Source organism: Lonchura striata, chromosome 12 (assembly GCF_050655825.1).
Source record: "Lonchura striata isolate lonStrDom1 chromosome 12, ASM5065582v1, whole genome shotgun sequence".
Classification (NCBI taxonomy): domain Eukaryota; kingdom Metazoa; phylum Chordata; class Aves; order Passeriformes; family Estrildidae; genus Lonchura; species Lonchura striata.
The window spans coordinates 12094596-12119301 of NC_140714.1; the positions used below are offsets into that span (position 1 = coordinate 12094596).

At 41.9% G+C, this 24706-nt stretch overlaps 1 protein-coding gene across 3 annotated transcripts; it reads right to left on the reverse strand.

The window, feature by feature from the left end:
- Positions 1-1574: 1574 nt before the first annotated feature.
- Positions 1575-24668, reverse strand: IP6K2 (inositol hexakisphosphate kinase 2). 3 transcript variants are annotated; one of them, XM_021532352.2, is made up of 6 exons: positions 24615-24668; positions 8591-8882; positions 6233-6455; positions 5227-5402; positions 3799-3974; positions 1575-2359 (listed from the first exon to the last, which is right to left on the reverse strand). In XM_021532352.2, exons 2-6 carry the CDS (start codon positions 8790-8792, stop codon positions 1862-1864), a joined length of 1275 nt encoding a protein of 424 aa, XP_021388027.1. In that variant the 5' UTR covers positions 8793-8882; positions 24615-24668; the 3' UTR covers positions 1575-1861. The 3 variants fall into 3 exon arrangements, with proteins under 3 accessions (XP_021388027.1, XP_021388038.1, XP_085446721.1); XM_021532363.4 differs by having other exon boundaries at positions 24504-24668; XM_085590595.1 differs by lacking the exon at positions 24615-24668 and adding an exon at positions 19494-24290.
- Between the last annotated feature and the right edge of the window lie 38 nt (positions 24669-24706).

A 24706-nucleotide genomic window follows, 5' to 3' on the forward strand; every position in this document is an offset into this window, starting at 1 on the left:
AGTCGAACCAAGATGAATCTGCACAGGGAGGCTTATTCATAAGTAGCAGCAATGATAGGGGACTACAGTGCCTGCCAAGAGACTCGTCATTAGCTCATTAGCAGAGGACATCACATCCTAAACTGGAGAACTAAAAAGGAAACATCACCTTGCAGCCATGGCCCCTCTCTTTGTGCTGGGTGCATCTTGGAACACCAGGCAGGAGTGCTGCTCATCAATGCTGAAGGCATTTTGCAGTTGAGATGCCAAGAATAAGTAGCCCCATCCTCCCCTTGCCCCAGGGTTTTTGCAGTCACTGTCAGGAGTGGTTCACAGGGCCCTGTCAGCTGCACTCACCACTGGAGTCTCACCCAGAAGCAACATATGGCTGGTTCATGCTGGACAAGCCCATCTCCAGAGACCACAGCCCATGTACTGCAAAAAATACTGAGGTCACTGCAAGGTCTAAAAATACCTGTTTAAAACTGACATCACTCAGTGCCTGACCACTGTGGAACAACACAAGCCCAACAAAAAACAAACAATAAATGCCCATCCACAAAGCCATGTACAAGAAAAGGTTAAAAAAGTCCTTAAAAAGTACAAAGGAGCACAGGAGAGCCGTCAGACAGACTTTGATCAAGAACTTGATAGCAACTGCTGGGGAATATGAAACTGAAGCTACAGGGCTACAGCCAACTGAAGGGGGTGACCTTCCACAAGCGGATCCGCAGCCTCAGATCACATCCCACCTCTGCTCTCCTAAGCAAGCCTGCAGGCAAACTATGGGCCAGGGAGATGATTCACCTGACTCTTCTGCACAAACTAACTACTTCATTCTGATTATCTGTAACAAGAACTTGCCCATTCTTACCTCAGCATTTCCACACCCATTTTTCTCTGGCAATATCGTGATGACGTACAAACCTCCCAAGAGGAGTTGTGTATCTAAAAATGGTTAGATAAATGCTCCTTGTAACAGAACCGTTGGCTTAGTTACTCTGTTATTTCAATTGCTCACTACCCTCTCACTTTCTGATGCTTCCTTCCTGTCAGTTTGTTCCACGTAAGATTTTAAGCTGCTTAAGGTTCTTTTCAGGCCTGGCAGCTCTGCCCTGGTTGCTGCTGTTGCAGCTATTCCTGTGTAAGTTTTACAGGTTATGCCTCAGCTTAGGTTCAATAACATCTACAGCTCTCTGGAAAGAGGTTACACAGCCTCTTTCTGGATACATAAGACCTAGTTACAAGACCAGGGAACAAGAAATTGGCTGTTGATTTCAAGAGCAAGTTCTCACTGATCAGTCCTCATTCTGGCTGGAAGGGACCTCTGGAGGCCTCTTGGAAGCTGTCTTTACCCCACCTATGCAGGCTCTTTTGTCCCAGCCTCTCGCAGGTGCTGGGCCCTGCCAGCTCAGTGGCTCTGCTGGGCTTGCTCATCACTCTTGACAGGAAGTCCAGGACAGATGTGCTATCCCACAGGTGGTCTCATGAGGCAGGTAAGCCTTGCTGTTCATATGATACTTCTGCATTACACTAGAGACCAGAGATCTGAGCTTCATCTCCTCCTCAGTCGCCAGCAACAATGGAAGCATTACTTACAACGAACAAAAAGAATTTTATTGGAACATATACACACAGGGATAACAGAGGTATCTGAGTAATCAAATATGGAATGTTTAAGAAAGATAAAATAAATAAGGATACCAAGTTTTGCCAGTGCTAGGTCCAGCACCAATGTAAGTAAATGCCCTCTGAACAAGTCTGGCTCTGACAGGATTATCCTTCCAGAGCCTGTAAAGATTCCTACCACCAGAAAGTGGCCAATAATTCTGGAATACAAAGAGTCACAATAGTGCTTTCTACTGATGTGCATTCACACTGTTTATTCACTACTTTCGTCTCTTATTTCTTTAATAATATCTATTAAATTCTGGAGTCCAAAAACGTAACCCGTGTCTTGGCCCTCATGCACCACACTATCTTCTCCATAGTACTTGCAGGTTGTGTGGGCAAAGTCTATCATGCGGACATCGACAGTACTGGCAGTTGGTTTGTAGGCATAGGCTCCTGCTGACTCATCTGAAGATTCCTCTGAAAGGTCCTCTAGGTCCTCTGGATCCGAATCAACAGCAACTTCCTGCCTTTCCTTTCCATCATAGATGATCAGCAAGGAGCTTGAATAGAAGCGATAGGACTCCTGTTTCTCCAGCACAGACTTGAGTTCAGTAAGTTTTTTAATAACGGACTCAAAGAGTTCCCTGCGCAGGTATTTGCCATTATGAAAGAACTGGTAAAGTGCTTCTTTGAATCCTTGGACTGAGAGTTTCCTTCCGTGGTATTTATTCATGAACATCAGCTGGCCAGTGCCAGCCTGGTAGACCTGCATATACAAACACAAGACAAGAGAAAAGGAATAGTTAAAATTGCTGATACATTGACATCAAAGCCTTGAGGGGACACAAAAACATTTTAAAAACTAAAAAAGCATGCTCCTTAACACTTTTACAAGATTACCTACTAATCGCTAAAACTGCTCTTGCACAATTATAGAAATTTCTATCAACTGATCCAGCAGTGCCTGTGCAACTCAGAGGAAATGGAAAATTCCTTCAGTTTAGACTTGAGCTTTTCCACCCAGAATGTAAGAACAAGGACTTTAAGTGAGATTAGGAAAGCTGCAGCCAAGATCTCCAAAGTCAAGCTACAACTTGTACCACAGCCATTCCTTCAGCTCATTACCTGCCTCTAACTCTAGGATGTACCAGTTGATTCTCAGCATGCTGAGATCTGAGTGACAGCAAACATTCCTATAGAAAAATAAGGTGTACCCCATAATCATCTGTATTTGAAGAAGCAAGAGGTGCTCCTGCAGGAAAATGCCTTCCTGCAGAAAGGCAAAGGAGAGTGGTCTGTATAACTGGTAGTTCAATAATGCCTAAACATCTGGGTCAAGAAAGGATTGCAGGTGCTTCCAAAGTTCCTCTGTTTTTCAGCACAGGTCAACACTGTAAAGTGAACAGTGGCAATGCCCTGTTCAAACCCCAGCACACTGTGGTTAGAAATGCAGCTCCCACACTTTCATTTCTGCCTCATGTTTTTCTCTGAATTTGAACAGTGAGCTGAACACCACATATGCCAACAGTCTTGCTGTGGAACAAGTCCTAGCAAACACTGCTAGCGTTCCTGGAATCTATTGGATAGGAGCAGAGAAGCTTCAGGAAAAAACTCCAACACAAACATGTTGTTTCCCATTTGTCACTCTAGGAATACAGAAACAAGTAAACAAAAAATTCAGGTGAAAGTCCACACAATGTCTCCTCATCTGGCAACAAGTCTTATCACATTTACCACGCACTTCTTGCCTGCACTTTGCAACAAGTCTACTTCAAGCAGTGAAAGAGCTGTGGCTGTTCAACGTTACCGAACAGAACTGATTGCTTCTTAATATTTTAACAAATTTCCATGTGCTTAATTCAAAATGCATGTAACTGGCCCCTCCTGTAAGTGTTCCCTAGGCTATCCTGAAGTGTTAATTGAATCAGGAGTTTTAACAGTTTTGAACTGCTGATAAGGTGCAGGAGGCTGTTTGTGTGTTCAGAGCCTGCACTCATTGGTGCAGAGCATGGGCTGCAGGCTGCTCCTGCAGATGCTGCCACCTCCAACTCATCAACTATACTCAAAGTCCTCACTCGCCTCAGAAGGAAACAAAGCACAGCAGCTCAAGGGTAACAACCTGTGCAATGACTACAAAAACCCTAAACTCCACTAACAGAACCAGGTGCAAGCCTGCTGGGCGCACACCAGGAGCTCTCCTCTCACCTGCATGCCACAGACTCGCACTCCGATCACGGCCGAGGTGCTCTGCTGGCACTTGCGGATCTGATTCGCCTTCTTCTCCTCGGACGCATCGTCGCCGTGCTGCCGGGTCCCCATCTTCAGGTCCAGCACACACGGGACCTCGTAGCGAGACGTCAGGTTCTCCAGCAAAATGAATTCTGACCAGTTAAGGAACAAGCCTCACAATGAGGAATACAGGTTTTAAAAACATTACTACAGATTTTATAGTGCCTCACTCTTGATGTTAAGGATATCCAAAACATGCCTAGCATAAAGTAATCTAGAAAAATTACAGTTACATAAACTTAAGATGCCCTCTCTGTTTTAAGTCAGTTCCAGTTTTAGTGGTCCAGAGACTAATGAGTTTTCACATTAAGTGAAAACCAAATGCAATCAGTTATACAGAAATATAACATGGCAGCCGACTTTGAACTATGACATAATTCCTGTCTATCAAGAAACTTGTTTTTCTGTGGGAAGTGAAGATTTTGTGTGTTTGTATTACCATTCAAAACCAGTGAAGCATCTTCATACCATCATTAAAACTTTAAAATATCCATATTATTACCATTCCAAAGATATCACACACTTTTTAGGCATCTGAATAATAATCTACAGTGAAATGGTGAGAGTACCAGTCAAAAAATCCTATCAAATTGATCATTTATTAGTCATAGATGTTTCAGTAATCTATGACCGAAACTCCTCACACTGAGAAACTTGTTTTCCTCAGTATTTAGATACTACTACTTTTGCAGGATAGATCAGTTGCATCCAAGCCTACAGCAAGATCATTTTTTGATAGAATGTTCAGGGTGGAGATGCTTGCCTATGGTTCCACAGCAGAAAACCAACGTGCTTCAGCTTTCATGGATTCAGTCAGTTTTTTGTTTCTCATGCTCCAATCCTACATGACTGTTTATATTCAGCTTTTCTTAAAGCTCATCGAAAAGAAACTAATAGAAGCAGAAACTCCAGGCACTGGAACATCCTCTCTGTTTAAGAAACTGATGAAAAGAGGAAGAGGACACTAGTTTTTAAGATCACCTATATCAAAATGGTAATAAAAAGTGTCAGAACTCATCTACTTTGAAAACTCTGACCTAGAAACTGTTTTTGTGGAAGACATCAAACACTATCCTTTAAAACATGTCCACTAAGCCACAATGTGAAGATTTTAATTGAGTTCTCTGAATTTCCTAGCTGAGGTAGTTTGTTACGTGCTGGAAAAGCCCATTTCTAGAGAGTGCTGGCAAACCCTTCAAAGATGCCAAATAAATCACTTCAGAGCTTCAGAGTCTCTCGGGACTGCAGTTAAGCCTGCTCTCTACTGACATCTGGAATGTTCAAGAAATAAGAGGCAGAGCCCTACTCATTCCATTGTTATGAAGTACTTTCAGGAAAGGATACTATATTGATTTCGGTGCTTTGCGTTTTCCTTCATGCGCTGTAACTGTTGCTGGTGACATTTCATGCTCCAAGGATTATGGTGTTTAAACTGAGAACTGACATTTCCTTTTTTCTCTACAGTATAATACAAGACTTCAGATTTCTTCAGCCACTCAAATTCTTCCTCCAGTTTGTGACTAGAAAAACAGAACAAAATAGCAAATTAGAGATCAAGAGGAAAAATAAGCTCTTGAAGAAGGGTTGTCAATGGATTTAACTTGACAACCTATTTTGCTCAACTTCATTAACAGCAAGCAAAATCTTTATTTTCCTCTCTGTACATGTGAACAAGATGCCCATGAGTAGTGTTTCAACCATTACAAAGCCACTTCCATACTAATATAAATGAGCACATAGCTAAATGTTATAAAACGCATAGTAATCCTACTTATATATCCTTTACCTGTGTGCATGGCTTCTATGAACTAATGCAAGAGGTAGTGATGCCCTTTAAGGTTTTATCCTTTGCTAAGGTTACTGTTTTTAGCACAACACATCACAGCTCATGGTTTATGGAGGGCACAACTAATAGGAATGAACAAGGGGGAAAATATCACTAGCAGGATTCCTAACGAAGTATGCCATACATAGTAGCACTTAAATATGTTTGGGGTTGGTTTATTTTTAACTATTGTTTTTTCGCATGGGCATGAATGCTTTTTGTTTGTTTGCAGAGATGCTTTTTTGTGGCTGGGTTTCTTTGGTTTGTGTTTTTTTTCTCTTTCTGAAGCTTCAAAAATAAACTTTGGGAAACCTGTTTCAACTGACCACAGCAGAAAAAAAATTAAAATACTCAACTTAGCCTTTACTAAGGACACACTAGTTTCACTAGTGAACCTGTCTGCACTGAAAAGGTCAGGAAAAATGAAAGAAACAAGAGACAAAAAGAAAATGAAAGTGAAAAGAGTTCTAGAGAATTCTCTGGAATTCTGGAGACCAGAATTTGACAGGTAAAAGCCCAACTTACCTTTTCATTTTTTCCTCTTTCCTGTGCTGCCGGACCCATTCCTTCGTTATCTTCTCATTTTCTAACAGCACTGTCTTTTTGTTAGTCCAGCGCAATAGCTTACTTTTGGGTTCACAGTCAGAGTTATCTAGGTTTTCTAAGTTATCGTGGTCCCCGTTCAATGGATATGCTATTAGACATAAGTTTCCATCTTCATCCTCTTCAAAGCTCACTGATACCACACCTGAAGAGAAAAAGGACCCAGACAGTTATGAACTGCTCAAGCGACAAGCAAGCCTCTTAGAATGTGTTCTTTTACGCTAAGAATACAGCAACTTTATTTTTTCTCTTACCCCAGTCCTTAGTTTCTATCTTGCCACAGGCCAAACCTCATCTGCCAACCTAACAAATATCAAAAGAACTAGACAAAGATGACACCTCACAAAAAACAATTTATCATATTGGCAAAACAATGATACAAAAGGTAATTTTCTCTCTCTGAGGCAGTCAAGTAACAATCAAAGAATAACAGGACACAATTTCAATTAATAAAAGTTTTTATTAATTAAAAAAAATCTGACTGGTCTGATTCTATGTGAGTTGTAAAACATTTGTTAACATCTTTCAGTGAAAAGTAACCTGCACAAAATAAAAATTCACACTAAAAACTTTTTAAATTTTGCATGACAGCAAAGCAAGAAGCACTTCTCCAAACAATATTGGTTAATAGATCCCAAGGGAAAGGAAAGATGTGCAAGGAGAGCAAAACAAGGGAAATGTCACATTACAACAGAAACTAGTCCAAAAGCTTCCACTTAAAATCACCATGTTTAATTATACATTCTCTTCTATTTTTTAAAATATATTTTATTGATACTGGTTATGCAGCAATATTGTGGAATAAGTAACAAAAATGCAATACAAAGTGAATCTGTTTGTGGTACAGAAACATGGTGAACCTCAAAAGCATTTTTTCTCCTCATCCTCCCCTCAGGAGTCTCTAGAGCACTGCACTGTATTTTAGGAGTCTTAGTGGAGCACTGACAGATGTGCCCAGTACCACATGAATAAGTCTCAGGGGTTAATGGAGAAGCCATAACAATTATCTGAATTGTTTTTTATTTGTTTTCCAGTTCTCTATTTCAGCTCAGTCAGTCTGCACAGTTCTTGCAGCTCATCACTAGCTGGGGGAGAGGTCTCGGTGAGGGACTGGAATTCCCAAGCTGGGCAGGCAGCTCCCAGACCCGCAGTGGCTGGGGCAGGAGGACAGAAACTCAGTCCCGCTGTCACAAAGGAAAGGACAATGGGGAAAGGGTGGGGGAGCAGCTAGCAAATGGCTTCTTTGCCTTTTCTCTGGAAAAAAAAAAAAAACAGAGGTGGACCAAGAGAGGCCCCTTCCTTCTAAATCCCTCCCCATGCTTCCCAGAAAGCTACATACACTAGTACAATTGTTCTATTACAGTTTGAAAAGTATCATTCAAAGATCAGATTTTCCTCCAGTCCAACAGAACTTGTAACTAGACATGGCAGAAAGTCTCTGTAAATGAGCAGAGATTATTAACTCTGAAACATCACTGAAGTCTTCCATCACTTTCACAAACAGAATACAAAACTTCATCAACATCATGGTTGTTAAAATCAATTTGCTTTAAAAAGCAATTTCATTTTAAAGTAAGTCCTTCAGACATATTATTTATTAATCATCAGGCAGCAGTTGGTGGAATAGGAGAAAGAATAGGTAGTATTCCTGTTAACTGGTTCAATTCTTAGGAGAACTGGAATTTCCACTCCTACATAACTTCTGACTCAGCCTCATCACAGCTACTTGATCCTTGCCTACCTAAATGCCATGAATTTTCATTTCCTTAATGGCAGAAATAACACTGTAAGTATTCAACAAGACACCTTACTGCCATGTACTTATTGCAGTCGAAATGAAAGTCAGAGGAGAAATCAAAGCACAAAAGAGACCACAACTAAGCTTACACAAAACAATATTATCCATCCTTACCAAATCCTTTGTAAACAAACATTAAACAAGTAGCAAAAAGAAAAAAAAATCCACTAAAAAAAAAAAAAAGCAGATAATTACTGAAAATGTTCTCAAGCTGTTAGCTACTTACCTGTGCCTAAGGGAGATATATGGGCTATCACCAGCAGAGTTGCTCTACTCTAATGCTGTTAGTAGCCCAAACAGCAGCTTGGAAAGCATTTCCACCCTGCATCTCCACAGCCTGCCTCAGACAACATCAAAATACATGAAAAAAACCCCTAAAATCTCTTCCACACAGAAGAGATTTCAGAGAGAACAGAGAGCACAGCACACTCGCATTAACAGAAACCAAAAGCCCAACCCCATTCAAAGGTTTGGTAACTTACCCTCATATTGTGGAGTGAATTTACGCATTTCTGTTGGGAGAGTCTCATAGAACTGGTGTTCTCGCTGAATAAGAGGTTTACAGATGGTCTTGTCATTAAACCGGAGGACACAGGAGTGTCCTCCTACTTGGTGGACAAAAGGCTCGAGTAAGACTCCCTTGGAATAGTGCTCCACTTCCATTGCTCCAAATGCTGGGCTCATCCTTGTAGCACATTAGACAGAAGACGGCGGCAGTAGTGAAGGCAGTTCAGAGCCTGAAGGCTCCGGGAGCCGCAGATGTTTGTTCAAAGTCTGTTAAGGCAAACACAAGAGAGCGGCGGCCGTCAGCGTCGGCGCTGTGGGCTGGGCAGCGCGGCGGGGCCGAGCACAGCGGAGCGTGTTCCCGCTCCGGACGGGCCGGGCCGACTGCGGCCGAGCGCGGGGCGCCGCCGCGCAGGCCGGGGCGGGCCCGCCCCCGCCGCGCCGCAGCCAATGGGAGCCCGCGGGGCGGGCCCGCCCCGCCGCGCCGCAGCCAATGGGAGCCCGCGGGGCGGGGCGGGCCCGCCCCCGCCGCGCCGCAGCCAATGGGAGCCCGCGGGGCGGGCGGGGCGGGCAGCCGAAGGAGCGCCGCGGGCAGCGCCGCCCCGCGCTCCGCAAAGGGAACCCGGGAAAGGCAACCAAGGAAAGGCCCCGCGGCCACCCCGGCCACCCCCGCGGCCAGCCCGGCCAGCCCCGCGGCCAGCCCGGCCAGCCCCGCGGCCACCCCGGCTACCCCCGCGGCCAGCCCGGCCAGCCCCGCGGCACTCCAGCGCCCGACCGCCGACACAGTCCCCTTGCACACGCCAGCCCGAGAAACCGGGAATCAACACCGAGCGCACAAATTCCTCCCTTCCAGGCAACGGACAGCAACCAACCGACGTCCAGGGCCGGACGTTTATTTCACCGGTTCATTCACAATTACATGTCAAATACCGAAAATATTATACAGATGCAAGCTCTTCACGGGCAAGCCATAATGCTAATGTGCCTTTTTCTGAGAACGCTTTCCCCCCCCTACATTCAGCAGAAGGCAGGGGTCTGTGCTAGCTGCCTCCAAAAGATCTGCTTCTGTACCCTGTGACCGCACAGTGCTCGGTTCTGGCCAGACACCAGTTTAATGTAACCCGCACTTCAGAAAGCAATTAAAGGAGCGACGCTGAAAACTAAGTTATGACTGTCTTGTTCTCTGCCTTCCAGTAAATTTTTAAGTCAAGTTACTCTAATTTTAGACCAAAGCTTTAATGATTAACTTTTTGCGGCTAAAAACAACCTCACAGTCATTTTGCCTGAAGATAGTTACATGAACAATAATGCACTTAATTCAAAGAGACTACAAAGTGTTCTAGGTCATAGGTCTATTTTTATTTGTCCTCCTTAGATATTTAACAGCTTTACATTAACTGGAAAAGCAGAGACCTGCAGGCTTAAAGCAGCGGCGTTACCAGAACTACAGACGCCTACAGCATGTCCTGGACATAAGAGCATTAATTGAATTAAACAACTAAACTGCTTAAAGAAACAACAGATTGATCAATTGAATGAACTCCAGGTCCTGGAATGTTTACTTGTGCCTAAGCATAACAGGTCAATAAGAGCTGAACATGTTTATTTTTGGTGGGGTTTTTTGGTGGTTTTTTAGGTTTTTTTCCTCCTTTCTTCCAGGCATCTTATTTGACAAAACATTACCAGGTTGTTGGGTTTTTTCCCCCCCTCTATCTAGAATAGTATTCCCCAGAAACAATACTATCTTCTGATAACCTATATTATTAAGATTAGAGCAATATCAATAAACTTTAATTTCTTTTTGTACTCCTTTTAATTTCCTAGTCTTCTTTTTCTAATGCAGCTACTACATAACCAAAGGAATTTTCTAACCAACCTCAGCATCAATACTTTGACAACTCAAAGACACACATACATATAAAAACCTCTCAGTTACACCCCAAACACAAGCCACTTCAAAAAAGCACTATTACTGCTCCAGAGTCACAGATTTATTTCTCCATGGCTCCCCAAAGTAGCACCCACTCCATGCAGAGCCACACTGCTCTTCATTAAGGCTCACCTGCAAGTTGGCTTACCAGCACGTGTAACACACTTGGAGCTGCTTCCACACACTTGACAAGCCACATTACCTCCTGAGTAAACTCTGAGGATTGTTTCCATTTTCTCTTACAGAAATGATAAGCATCAGTCTGTATACTGCACCAGTAATTTTACATCTCCTGAGTTTTCATTAGGATTTTTCAGAGCCAATAATGCCTCCAGTCATCTGGAATTTCCGAGGGAAAGCCAGAAGTGTGCCAGTTTTCACTGGAGGTGCATTTCACATGTACATGTGAAGTGCCAGAGCTTTACACTGGCACAGCCACATTTAACAGCCTTGCAGAACAGCAGCAGTACAAGAGCCACTTTTTCCAAGTCTGCATCACTGCCTTCCTAATTATTCCTGATACAGAGACACGGATTGCCAACTGCAGTGATTCAGAATGAGAAAGTACTTTGCAACATCCTTTAACCTCAAACACTTAAATCAGTCCCAGTCCTCCTGCATTACAGTTGCATCAGGAGTTAAGCCTTGAAGATATTTATGCCAGAGAAATGACTCTAGCAAACAATCTCCAACACATACTGTACACCTTGTTTACCCAACACATCCTCAGGGAGCTCATTAGTAGCAGCTCAACTTGTTTGCTTCCACGGATGCCCAAGTGGTCTGGACAATACTTGTATGCAGATTGCACTCAGCAATGGAACTGCCAAGCACACAATTGGACAGGACTACTCATTCTACTTTACCCTTTCCTGAACAAGTAAAATCTGGCAGCACATCACACAGTGAAACTTCCCATCGAGGAAAAACAAAGTAAGTTTTTTTAGTGCTCTGGTATTAGACAAGTTGTCAGATAAGTGGTTAGAAGTTACACAGTATTTAAAGGGGTTGGTTTCTTTTTTTTTGAGAGAAATGTTAGAAACATTTGTAGGTAGTCAAACACAGTGTACCCAATCAGCATTACCACAAAAAGACAAATGTCAAACTACCAGAAATAAAGGGAAAGGCTGACAGAAATGAAGATAAGTTTACTATGCCTGTATTAGTAAGCTCTCCTTCTGTTTTTATCTTCCAAAAACTACAACACAACTCTCCCATGTTCCGTTTCTATGGCTGAATCTTTGTAGTACATATCCCTGCTGAAAAAGCTCTATTAATACAGCTCTGCAGCAGAAACTGTGCAAGGACTGCTGAACAGAGCATCAGCAAGAACTTCCCTGCTAAAAAGCCTTTAGCCAAGCTCCTTAATTGTGCAAGGCAACTTAATGCCTTTCCATGAACCTAAACCACATCAATGTGAACACAGTAACAGTACTCAAGAAGACAGCAGCAAGACCACACAATCTTGTCAACAATTTAGGTTTCAAATGAGGCCTTAGTTTTCACTTTGATCAATTAATATATTTTAGCCATTCAAGAAGCACTGTTTACCTAATAAATTCAGTCTCTTTTCACCCAATGAGATTCTTCTCACTTGAAAAAAGGTTTTGAAAAAGTAAGATCTTACATTTTTTCTGCTGCATGCCTTCCATTACCATTACAAACAATTGGGATTTGTTTATGATTTTGGCTTTCCTTAGTATCTGGAATTTTGCCATTCAGATTAACAGGGCCTGGAGCGCAACTGTAATGCCCATCAGAAATGCTTTGCACTGTTTCATTTATAAATACTTTAATTCCATAAACAGCCTCACAATATGCCAAACTGGTTCCAGTTCCTTACAAATAAAAGCTTTGACCTAAGACCAACAGTTTCAAGTGGCATTGATGTTGACCAGCACAAGCACAATGCAGTTCTTCACTGCCTTTCCTCTGATTCTACACCCAGATTGTTCTCAATGCTCCTTGGGAAAGAAAGAGCCCAGAACAGCTGTTTTTAGGCAATCTTCCCAGACAGCAAATGCAGGCTCCCTGTACCCTGCCCTTTTCCTCCTACATGCTTTTAAGTGCCTTTGACTAGTTTTTGTTCAAACACATCAGCCTAAAAAGCAGATTTACTAACTCTTCATATGTGAAGCATTTTAAGAAAAAAATCTGACATAACCTGAAGGAGCAAATAAACATGTGCATAGACACAGCAACATTTGCTTGAGCAGTGTCATGCCTACAGTAAGCAGCAAAAGATGTTTAAAACCCAAACCTGCAAACCAGAGGTGACATTTATAGACATCTTATCCCCATCACATGTGACAATGACCATCAAAAGAATACCACAATGAATTCATGTTTTCAGGCTCTTAACATTAATCTCAGGTGACAGCATTCTTTGTAAGGTACTTCATGTCATTACAGATTCTCGACTTAGTCCCACACGTAATTGCATTAATGAACACATCCTCTGGAGAGCACAGGTCTCAATTAAGCAGCAGCTTCTTCCTTCATAACAATCCCAAAAATAACACACCTCCTGCCAAAACTTTGTAATGGTGGAACTACTGATGCAGAGCTGCCCTTCTGTTAAATCTGTTAAAACTGGGTTCTCCCTAGTGCAAGCTTTTTGCCTTGGATGGTTAGCATCTTCAACTCCACACAGACATAAATCAGCTTTACAGGGACAGAAATAGCAAGGCAGCAAAGCTTTCTGCCTGTCCTTTTTTCTCAGCTCACTGGGGAGTGCAGAGGAAGCTGACAGGGTAGATATCTGCAGAGCAGAGCTGCTGCAGGGTGCTGAGCAGACAAAGCAAAGCCTCTTCCCCCAAGGTTCCAAGGTGTCATGGTTTCATACTGGCACAACACCAGGCACCCACAAGAGTTGCTCACTCACCTGCCCTGCCACAGCTGGCAGAGAGAAAACAAAAATTAACAAAGGGTTCACGAGTTGCAATAAGGACCGGGAGAAACACTTCAAGGGCAAAACAGGCTCAACGCAAGGTTGCAAAGTGAATTTATTACTAACAGAATCAGAGGGGGATAATGAGAAGTCAAATAAGCCCTTAAACACCTTCTCCCCCCAGCTCTCCCCTCCTTCCCACCAACAGCACAGGGAGACAGGGCACGGGAGCTTGTGTCTGTTCATCACAGATATTTTCTGCTGCTGCTCTGGGAGAGGAGTCCTTCCCCTGTGAGGCTGTGGGGTCCCTAGCATGGAGACAGCTCTCCATGAACTTCTCCAGTGTGGGTCCACAGCACCTGCTGCAACGTGAACTCCCCCCACGGGCACACAGGCCTCCCAAAACTGCTGTGACGTGGGGCTCTCTTCCCACAGGGTGCAGTCCTCCAAGGACAGGCTGCTCCAGCCTGGAAGCAGGGCCCTCTCTGTCCACTGGATCACAGCCTTCTCCAGGCATCCATCTGCTCCATCATGGGAAACTCCCCCATGGGCTGAGGGTGGATCTCTGGATCCCCTGTGGATCTCCATGGGCTGCAGGAGGTCAACCTGCTTCACCACAGTCTGCAGAGAAATCTCAGCTTCAGCACCTGGAGCACGTCCTCCCCTTCCTTCTCTACTGACTTCGGTGTTCCCATGTTTTTTCCCCCCATACATTCTCACCTCCTCCTCGTCTTTGACTAGAAGCAAAACTCCGTAACTTTGTTTTGATTTTCTTCTTAAATACATCATCACAGAGGTGTTATCAGCCTCTCTCATTGGGCCAGTTTTGGCCAGCAGCATGTCCATCTTCAAAGCCATCAGAGACTGGCTCTGCTGGACTTGGGGGAAGCTTCCAGCATCTCGTCACAGGAGCAATCTTTGTGGTCCCCCTGCTACCAAAAACCAGGCCATGCAAAACCAATGTGCAAGAAAACAGAGCAATGGCACAGTCAGCCAACAGGAGAGAAGAGTATCATGACCCATTAGATCAGCCAAAGAGAAAGCTGCTTCAGCCCAAAGAACATTCAGGAAGAAACAACAAAACTGAGAATGGACACAGAAAGATGCAAATAACAAGGCAGAAAACACATGGTATATTTTTGAGAGCCCACCCCTCCACTTCTTTCATGCACAAAATTGAAAAGTTACTTGAAGTCTGAGTTAGTAAGTCATACATTGCTCAAAGAGAATGACTTTTCACAGCTGAAGCAGGATAAACACATTATAATAGCCTACAATAATACACCTATAAACCAAGAATGGTTACAGGAATTTTAGAATTCCTCATATGATTGGACTACTTGTTCCATTACTAATAATGTAGGACTTCACACATAGCAAGGTACATTCCTTGAATCAAAGAAAGCAGAAGATGTAGAGTATTAAAAGCATTAGATATGTTAAGCATGCTCAGGTTCAAAAGTCTTGCACAGCTTGTGATTAATTTTTATGAAAATCAATGCCATTCCTCCACACAAAACACTTGTTTTATTAGTAAATATGCCCAGAGCAACATCAGTAATGATTTGCTTCCAACATTCACTCTAGCTACTGCTTGGCTCAGAAAATGAAGTTACTCTGATGTGTTCTATTTTCAGAAGTTCTTAAGATTAGAATGTAGACACTCATATTCTCTAGTGCCCAGTCAGCTGGACAGAAATTTGTCACAATTAAAACAATTGTGATAAATGAGCTCTGCATTAATTTATCACAATTGTTTTAATCAATTCCTGATTCTGAGGATGCATTATACATCTACATATAATGCAAACGCTACATTAGGATACTTTTGGAAGCCTTCTGTAGCTGCAATAGAATTAATATAACTAAGTAGCAAAAGCTATAGTTTGTAATTTTTAACTCACTGAGACAGAAATGAAGAGCCCACATAATGTGCTTGTATTAATCCTACAGTTTAGCGAAAGCTCTTAAGAGCAGCCCTAAATTCTGCACAATTACAAAAAGCAAACATTTATTCTGGTAACTAATTTGGAGGGGAAAGTTTATCTTTGGTAGAAAGGTGCACTGAAATTGTAAGTTCTCAGATTTTTTTATTTATAAACAAAAATAGAATTATTATAAGCAGGAAATAATTCAGATTTAATAAAGCAGTCAATAGTCTTCAGCACCATGAGGAGTAGAGGGACAATGTCATAGCATTAAGGGGGAGGAAATACTAGAGTCTTTAAGAGAAAGACTGGGGGAGGAAAACCCCCTTCTTTCTCATTAAGTATTACTTGAAACAGGTGGTTGTGATGACGAAATGATGCTGAGCTGTAACTTTCTATGCAAGTCAAGGTTATTTAAGCTCTTTTGCAGCAAATCAATCAATATAATGGTCATTAAGTTACACGACTTGTACTCAGGGATGAGTAAGCATGATGTTTTGTAAAAAGACTCAGCAGAACACTTGCAAACTCAAGAGTAACCAACTCCTTCAGACCTACATATTCAGTCTGTGTGTGCATTCCCTTTGGAAGCAGAAACACTTTTACTATAGCTTTTAGTGGTAAATCATGAGGGTGCTGGGAGTCAGACACTGTAGTAGCACAACTATCATCACCACCTACAGTCACAAAAAGCCAAGAAAGACCAAATTTTTCTCACTGCATGCGCTTTTCTTATTGCCGTGTGCTTGGGCTAGACCAATAAAAGAAGCCACCTGCTTCTTAAAATATTGATATAATGTCTTTTTTTTTTTAAACTTATCTTTATTAAATGGCTGGTAACTGCAGCACTACATTGCTGCAGTTCAGAAAAATTAAGTAACATCTCCAGATAAGTAAAGAATGCCTTGGATTAATTTCCCAAATTAAGGCCTATGTACTGAAAAGGCATACTGGTTGTCCACAAAAAATACTGAGCTGGGAGGAATCCACAAGGATCATAATTTACTTAATCATGCATAATAGACAGAATCTAGAAATCCAGAATTATACATGAACTTGTGCACAAAATTCCTACAAAAAAACATTTGCAAAACCCTTTGCAAACACGATGACTCCGCAGCAGTCTTGGTCCATCAAGGTAGAAAGCTAAACCTGTTTTTAACATTAGTTGTAAAAACAGTAGCAAACATTTAACATTAGAAAACACAAGATTTCCACCAAGGAAGAACACATTTTTCTGCTTTCAAACTGCCAAAAAATACCTTGAAATGCCCTAGGTTCTTCTAAGGATGTCACATCTCAAGGTACTACTCCTAGATATTTCTTCCACTCCGAAAAGAGAGGGACAGTCCAACAGCAGCTGCAATGGCAAAGGACTCGCAGCTGCTACAACAAAGTCCTGTTCTGTTGTTTTGCAGGAGTGTAAGACCACACCCTAAGATATCCTTTCTTGTAACCAGAGCATCAAGCCTTTTCTATTCAGAATTTTGTCGACCTCGCACTGAGATGTTGAAAAATGTATAAAGACACACTCTTTCAATGCAACACATTTTTTTTAACTAGCAACATGTTTATCCTATCTCCTTTTAGTCCCTAAACATGGAGCTCTAGTTTTGTCTTCCTTTAAATATAACCCAAACACAGACATAAACACTACCACAGACGTTAAGACATGTATTTATACCTGTATATTTAACACCATAGCTACAGAACCACCTCCTATACCAAAAACCCTGTTAAAAACAGCTTTAACAGATAAGAATTATGAAACATTAGGCACAACATATTGAGGGAGCAAACTACACACAAACCAATCTGAAGTTGCATAATGTTTTTTGGCTATTATTCCTCACACAAAATTATTATTCCTATATTCCTTAAACCAGGTCTACATTATTAGGAGAAACTCAGTTCCCCAGTCCTTTTGTTTAGGAAAGCAAGACAAGTCACAAAAGCCATCTCCAAGAATTTCTAGCTTTTTCACATAAGCATGCACTGCAGCCCCTCAGCTGCAATTTCTTAAAATTCAGCAAGGAGGTTATGTGCCCTGTGCAATTGGTATTTCAACATCTAAAAAAAGCAGCAGCTTTCCGTACACCATTTGTAATCCATAATCTTAACTCCTACATATACAAAGTTCTGGGAAAATGCCAGTTTTACCTCTCAAGTAAAGCTATTTTATCTCCCTGGAACTAAAATAAAGCTAAGTTACAAGTTACTAAGCGTATTCAGACAGAAAAGAGCATGCAATTCTGACCCATGTAGTTTTTTCAGGGATTGTGTAATTTAAGAACCAGTCTCTTTTCCAAGTAAAAATACCATGGAAACTAAGAAACCTGAACCACCAAAACTAAGCTACTTAAACTTCCTATTTAAAAACGGATCCATCTTAAAACAGTATTCTGGCATCAGCAGCCAAAATCACCAGTTGCTACAAAAAGACAGTACCGCCCTTTGTTGGGGAGAAACCAAAATAGCATTCAGCCTTTAATCTTCTGAAAATATGACAGCAAGAGCTAAATTGTGTGGATTACACACATGAAAGTATTATTCAAGACACCAACACCCTGAAGAAATTCCAGCATTAAGATTAAATAAATCCAAGGCTATGCCTTTCTCATTACTGTGAATTTAGCAGTCTGGGAACTGTATTTCGAGTCACTTAATGGAAGAACATGGGATCTTTGTCACCAGCCCTTCAGTTATGACACATTTGCCAAATATTATAAGAAAAATAATGTTCATACAGGACAAGTGTCAAGTCCCTTTCAAAGTCCACCCTCATTTAACCACAAAGATTTTCTCTCTCTGTAATTCCTTTATAAATCCCAACCTCTAATGCTTTTTATACCATAAACACTAGGGGCCCAAAGGACAAGACTGTTAAATTAAAGCTTTGATGCCTAAATCCTACAATCCAAACTAACTCCTTGAGCAAAAATTTCCAGAGGAATGCACAGCAGAGATCATTAAAAAATACATTATTATATGAAGAATGGTACTCTAAATGCAGTTACCTATTTCATGCTTCTCATTTATGTGTATATTCATCTATACCCCTCCAAAAGAAGTTTAGTCCCTTTATGTGGAAAAAGGATTGAAAAGCAACCCAGAAGGAGATAGTCACGTTTTGAAATGCCCATCCCCATTATTAACTGTAGTTCTAGAAATGTAGTTTTGAAGAATACTTCTGATGACTAAGATAAATGGAGTTTTTGCTCCAGAACAGCTCACATTAATGAGATGTATTTAAGACATATTTTAGAATTGTATTTACATTTCAAAACACCTCAAACTACTGCAAACACATCTCAATTCAGATAACACAACCCAGATCTGCATCTTAAAGGGAAGAGTTTGTATGATTCAGTGACCTCTCCAGGCTCTTTCCCTAAAGAGCGGGAAGTAACGGGGACCTAAGCCCCTGAACACATTGCTCCCCGCAGGGCTGCCAGTGCAATTACAGAAGTTCAAATGCAAAAGATACAGCAGAATAATTTCCATCTGCTTCTTGTTTAACTGCAGCATGACAGGATGAGAGCAAGTAAGGACAGCAGACAAGTCTTACAAGACAGACTCTCATGTGGTACAACACAACCAAGGGGAAAAAAAATCTAGACTGCTTCCCCTGCTAAATGCAACTCACTTCAAGAAGTTTCTTCCCATGAAAAGGACCTTTTCTGCAAGTACACCTGCACAATACTTAAAAAATGCTTAAAAAATTATTTCTGTATTTCATGTTTCATTGTTCAGCGATCTCCGCTTACACCATCTGGGGCCAATTACAGGCTTAGCATAATCATCACTGACAAAGAATTAATACATTTTAATCTCATACAGTTTACATATTCAAACAGCAATACAAAACCACTTGAAAAAAATCTTATCAATTTCAGTAATCTAGAAAAGGAAGCTTCATCAGGAGCTTGGCTGTATTGCTCTTACCCTCACAGCAGGCTGAAATACATTTATTGACACACAAGAGCCAGCTAGTTTAAATAGCCCAGGCAATGGGATACAGCTGGAATATGTCTTTTATTCCCTTAAAAATATCTGTTGCTTTAGAGGCAATTTTTATAGTAGCCACCAAGTGTGCACTCTACAACTGTCTTCAAAGAGAAACCATCACTCACCAAAAAGGGAAGAAGCAGACTGGATGATTGCCAAAAACCTATTTTCTTTTCAAAATTCCACAACATAGCACCACTATCCACAGTGTGCTGATGTTCCAATTCTGCATTTCCAAAAAACAGCACACTATGAGGGGGAAAAAATATTTCAAGAAGTTAAGCTCATAAAAAAGGCACTTTATTTTTTGAAAGCAAACATTGCACATAGTAATGTTAAAACATTATTTACACGTTAAGACATAATCATGATTCAGCACTTAGGTTTTAATATGTCAAAAGCTTTGTTTAAATGGAACAACTTGAAGTCAGTCATCCATCCTCTCACCAGGCAATTCATTGCAGGTCCATCAGCATTGACTTCATCTGCCTTCACACTAAAGACATTACTTCTCTAGCTCCACAAATTCCAAATGACACCCCCAACCTTTTTGTTCCCTCCTTGTTGGAAACGACACAACTTTTAAATTTTTCTTATGTAACTTTGGTCAGGGTTATCCAGAACTATACTCTCAACTGTAATACTCACAGATGTCTCTTCAGAAAACTGACTGGTTCTATTAAGCCAGAACAAATTTTCCTAAGGTATCTTGAACAGATTCCCAGTTGCAATGACAGTTATATTAGTAGGAACACATCTACCCATCAATTTAAGCTTGTATCTTCTATTAAATTGAATCAACCTTCTGAAAGTGGTAACGCCTTAGAAAGATAAAGACGATGCCTATCATGTCAGACAGTTTCACTTCTCCTTTCTGTAACCTCATTAAACTAAATTATGTCATTAAAAAAAAAAAAGCCATCACACTGTTTCCATATATCCAAAGCACAAGACAAATAAATTACCATTATTCTGGAAAAATATATGAAAAAAGAAAAGAGGTCATTTTTAATAAGCATGAAATTAAGCAGCACCCAAAATTTTTGATAAGGTTTCAGGCAGTGTAGAAAATTTCTGCATCACAGCACTGCACAGCTTTTTAGTTATGCTTAGAGCCCTCTATTCTTCAGGAAAGTAAAACCATTTTTGCTGTGCTCATTCTAATACAGACTTTGGCATAAACTCCCCAAACCCATGCTTTTTCTAATGAAAAATAACCTCAATAATTGTATCTTCTGCCCCTTAGTCTGTTCATTTTAAGTCTCAACAACCTGGGGTGCTATTAACCAGCTTAAGCAAGTCATCCAAATGAATTTTTTTTCCCCCTTCCTTTCAGCCTTCTGGATGGCAGGACAGAAGACAGGGACCAAGAGAGACAGCACAGCTGAATGGCTACTGTGTGAATTCAGTAGTTCCCTGGTCTGTTTGGGCTCTTAACTGGCTGATGAGTACGTGCTCAGCTCCAAACCAGGCACTGCCTGTGCCACCTCTTGCCCTGCCATCCATCATGGCACACACACACTGTGGCTCAGTGGTCAAAGCCATTTTATGAGCAAGCCTTTCTTAATCCAGTAAAAATGCAGAAGTGGACAGGAACTGGTTCCAGCTGTCTCCAATACAAAACCCTCTGCAGGCAGGAGCAATCCAGGCAGAGGGTCAAAGGCTGCATGTTGATAGCTGATAACGACAGCGTGGTATGTTCTGTACCTATTATGAAGATTATCATTCCCTTATTCTGACAGCTGTCTTTCAGAGACACAGTCAGGGCTGCAATGGCTTTGTGCCACAAAAGCCAAGAATTTGCAGAAGATTTCAGATTTCAAGCTCTGAACACCTGATTAAACACAACCAGTGACAGACCTTCATTTGAACAAACAATTTTGTTTCCATTATGCCTTCCAGTATTTCAGATTTGCAGGAGAAATTTCTAGCTGTTTGCAGCAAGTGAGACAATATGATACAGCTTTTTACAGAAGCAATAAAGAACTATTTTGTAATAAAATAAGTTACTATGAAAGGTCCAAAATTAACATTCTAATGAAATATCTCTAACAAAAGTTACAGAAACACATATCTGCAGCTATACCTTAAAACTCTTAAAACATGACCTCTTGATATTTGTGAACTATCTCTGTATTGTTTCAAAGATGCAATGACCTTGGATAAGAGAGGAAGCCACATAAAAGAATTCGCAAGAGGAAAAATCCTCTCCCTGCAATGGAAAATTTTCATCTCTTCAAGCAAGGCAGAGATGCTCAGCCGGACCTGCGTTGCCTGGAGACCGACAGCAGCTTCTTGCCAACAGGGAGGAGCTCAGCATCAGCAAATTCAACAGCTGATAAGTGGATGAACTGAATGAGAGGCGGCAAGGTTTTTCCACACGTCAGTGTAAAAACCTGACAGCTTTCAGCTAATGGTTCTAGCTCATGCTCACTAGATAAATAAGAATTAATATGAATGTAAAATGTCAGTTTAAGAAAACTTCAAACTGCTCTATATTTGGCTCTCACCCTCACACTTTGGGTACAACTAGAGCAGTAAATACCACGCACAAGATAAAAATTTTAGCTGCACCTCAGTCTCTGCCCTTTTAATCTTTGGCTGTGGTATGTGAATTTTTGGAACATGTTCCTACCCATTAAACAAGTTCTGTGTTTAAACAAGGGTGCAGAAACATTAAGGAAACCAGAGAATTTCATCAAAAATGAAAAACCTATACCTCTGCTTAGCATCAAAAACCACATCAAATCTTGGTTCACTTCTTTGCCCCCAGCCTTTCCCACTTGAAGCACAGCTCCCCAGGAAGGCCAGCATCATGGATGTTAGAGAGGAGACACTTCTTTTGTCTGTTCTGGTCCTGGACCTGCTCTCAAGCTCAGGCAGGTGTTAACCCGGCTGCAGGAGCAGCACTCCTGACCTCAGAAACACCCCAGCTATCTCTCATTTTCTAAAGACCATCAAATTAAGAACCACTGAAAAGAACTGACATTTAATACCAGTTACTCCAGAATTTCCCTAGATCTTATCTAATTCAATCCACTCAAAATACTCAGATGGTAAAGAACTAGAGATTTCTAAAAAGATATTCCACGTCACCAGTGAAGCAGGTCTTTCACCGCCAACCTGACAGCACACACAGCACCCTGCCTCCAGCTAACCCAAAAGGGCAGACATTTGTGTGTCACCACTGCTGACAGACTGAGACACCCCCAGTGACTCGAGGTTTGCACCCTTCCTCTACCCTGCAACATTAAAAACGTCCCCAAAATACCTTCCCACTCCCTAGCTGACTGGAGAACAACTAAAGCAATACCAATACCACTGATCTGGACAGAAGCCCAACCACTGACAAGCAGCAATGAGGTTCTTTAACATCTTTTCTCATCCTGATTTTTCAAAACCTCGCGACTGACAAATGTAAAATCTTCCTTCAAAGCAAATGGTAAGGAAAGAATTTTTGTGAGTACAAAGCCCAGGATTCATATGACTGACCACTGTCCAGTTTTCCAGCTGCTTCCAAACTACCACCACATGGTTGTGACAGCTCTGACCTAGGAAACAGCAACATAAAGCTTGTGTTGCTTGTATAACTGAAGTACCACAGACAAGATAACAGACTGTTACTTTAGAAAGGTATAAAGATCAAAGACAGAAAAGGCAGAAAAACAGTTCTTCAATTAAATGAATGTAAATTTATGAAAAGCTACACAGCCAAGTTTAATGTCCGGGATTTCTTACAAACAAGCACATGTGAATGGCTGTAATCCTTCCCATGATCCTTAACCAGTAGACACTTCCGAACATTTAATATTATTTTTTAAAAATACATTTCCCTGACTTCTGGCAGTTAAATCATTGGGTTCTTCCTTATTTACTGAAGAAAAAACATAACAGCAATCTAGAAGATGTTAAATCAGCAACAGTAAACAAATTAATCACTTTTAAAGCACATATATTTATGTGTGGATACATGTGTACATAAACCCAGTTTCCATTCCAATAAGTCCTGAAAATATACAGATTAATTCAACTTAAAGAAAACTTTAGAAGTCGGTTTTGTCTCATATATGAGAAAAATTATGAGCCAAGAGGCCAATTCTTGGCCAAAACAACCCTGACCTTGTTATCCCCAAGTGTCAGATCTGAGCTGTTCTACCATTTCAGTGCTGCATGTTGAGTAATGACCAATAATATATCACCTAACTAAGAAGTTAAACCAAACATTAATATTCCAGTACCAAGTATTAAAGCAAAATTCTAATTACAGAATTTGAAACAAAACTGTCCCCCTCGATGTTCACAAAAAGCACAGGGGCACTGGATGCATTTCTAAAACACCTGAATATATGAGATAAATAAGGCATTTATGTCAAAAAAAAAAGGAAAAAAAAAAAAAAAAGACAGCCTAGAAGTAGAGGGCAATTAAATGCTAGCATGTATCAGGAAAGATATCAGTGTTAAACATGCGTACTTTTCACAGCGGAATTCAGGCCAATGGCATATCAGGGTGTAACTACTAAAAAGTTGTTATTCTATCAACAACGATAACTTTTATTTTTTAAGCAGGATGCCTTTTTCCAAAGCCTCAACCGTAAGTGTTTTTATTTAAACCGTCTGCAGCTCCCAAGCCACGTTAAAAAGGTATTACAAAACTGTGATCCTCAAAACAGTTCTTAACAATGCATCATCCAGAACTTCCAGTTTACGGAGAGAAAGGGCATTCTTGAGCATCACATCTACTTATGCAACACATCCCGCAGCACCCGTTTTTCATTAGGAACTATCACCGAGCGTAGCGAGCAGCCGTCAGAGCAGCAGCACACCCATCACCCGGGCGAAACGGACAGACAACGTCTGCCGAGTCACAGAACTGCTGAGCAACAGCGGGAGCCGACCCCGGCGCGGGGCAGCAGCCAGGGAAGCCGCAGCTGCGGCCCCCCCGCCCCGCAGCCCCGCGGGCAGCGCAGGAAGCGCCGAGCGGCCGGGGATGCTCCGCTGTCCCCGCTGTCCCCACCCCGGCCGTACCCGCACCCCCGGCGGGACTCCGGGCCAGCGCCCCCCTCCCTGCGCGCTGAGCCCGGCAACGCCCCGGGGCCGCCGCCGAGCATCCCCTCCGGGCAGCCGCCCCTCCCCACCTCGCCGGGCCGGACACCGAGGCGCGGGCGGGCGGAACTGGAGCTGTTCCCTCAGCGGCGACCGCCCCCGGGGCAGGAGCGGCGGCGGGGGGAGCGGGGCGCGCCCATTACCTGGTGCTGGGCCGGCGCCGGCGGCGGCCTCAGCGCTTTTGTTCCTCAGACGTCAAGATGGCGGCGCGGCGCGTGGCCGGCCCTCCTCGCTC

Excerpts from the sequence above, each read along its gene's own strand:
- IP6K2 (XM_021532352.2), bottom strand. The coding sequence starts at position 8,792 with ATGAGCCCAGCATTTGGAGCAATGGAAGTGGAGCACTATTCCAAGGGA. Across the intron at positions 5,403-6,232 it reads AAAGAGGAAAAAATGAAAAG|TCACAAACTGGAGGAAGAAT; the intron begins GTAAGTTGGGCT and ends CTGTTTTTCTAG. Across the intron at positions 3,975-5,226 it reads AAAGCACCGAAATCAATATA|AATTCATTTTGCTGGAGAAC; the intron begins GTATCCTTTCCT and ends TTAACTGGTCAG.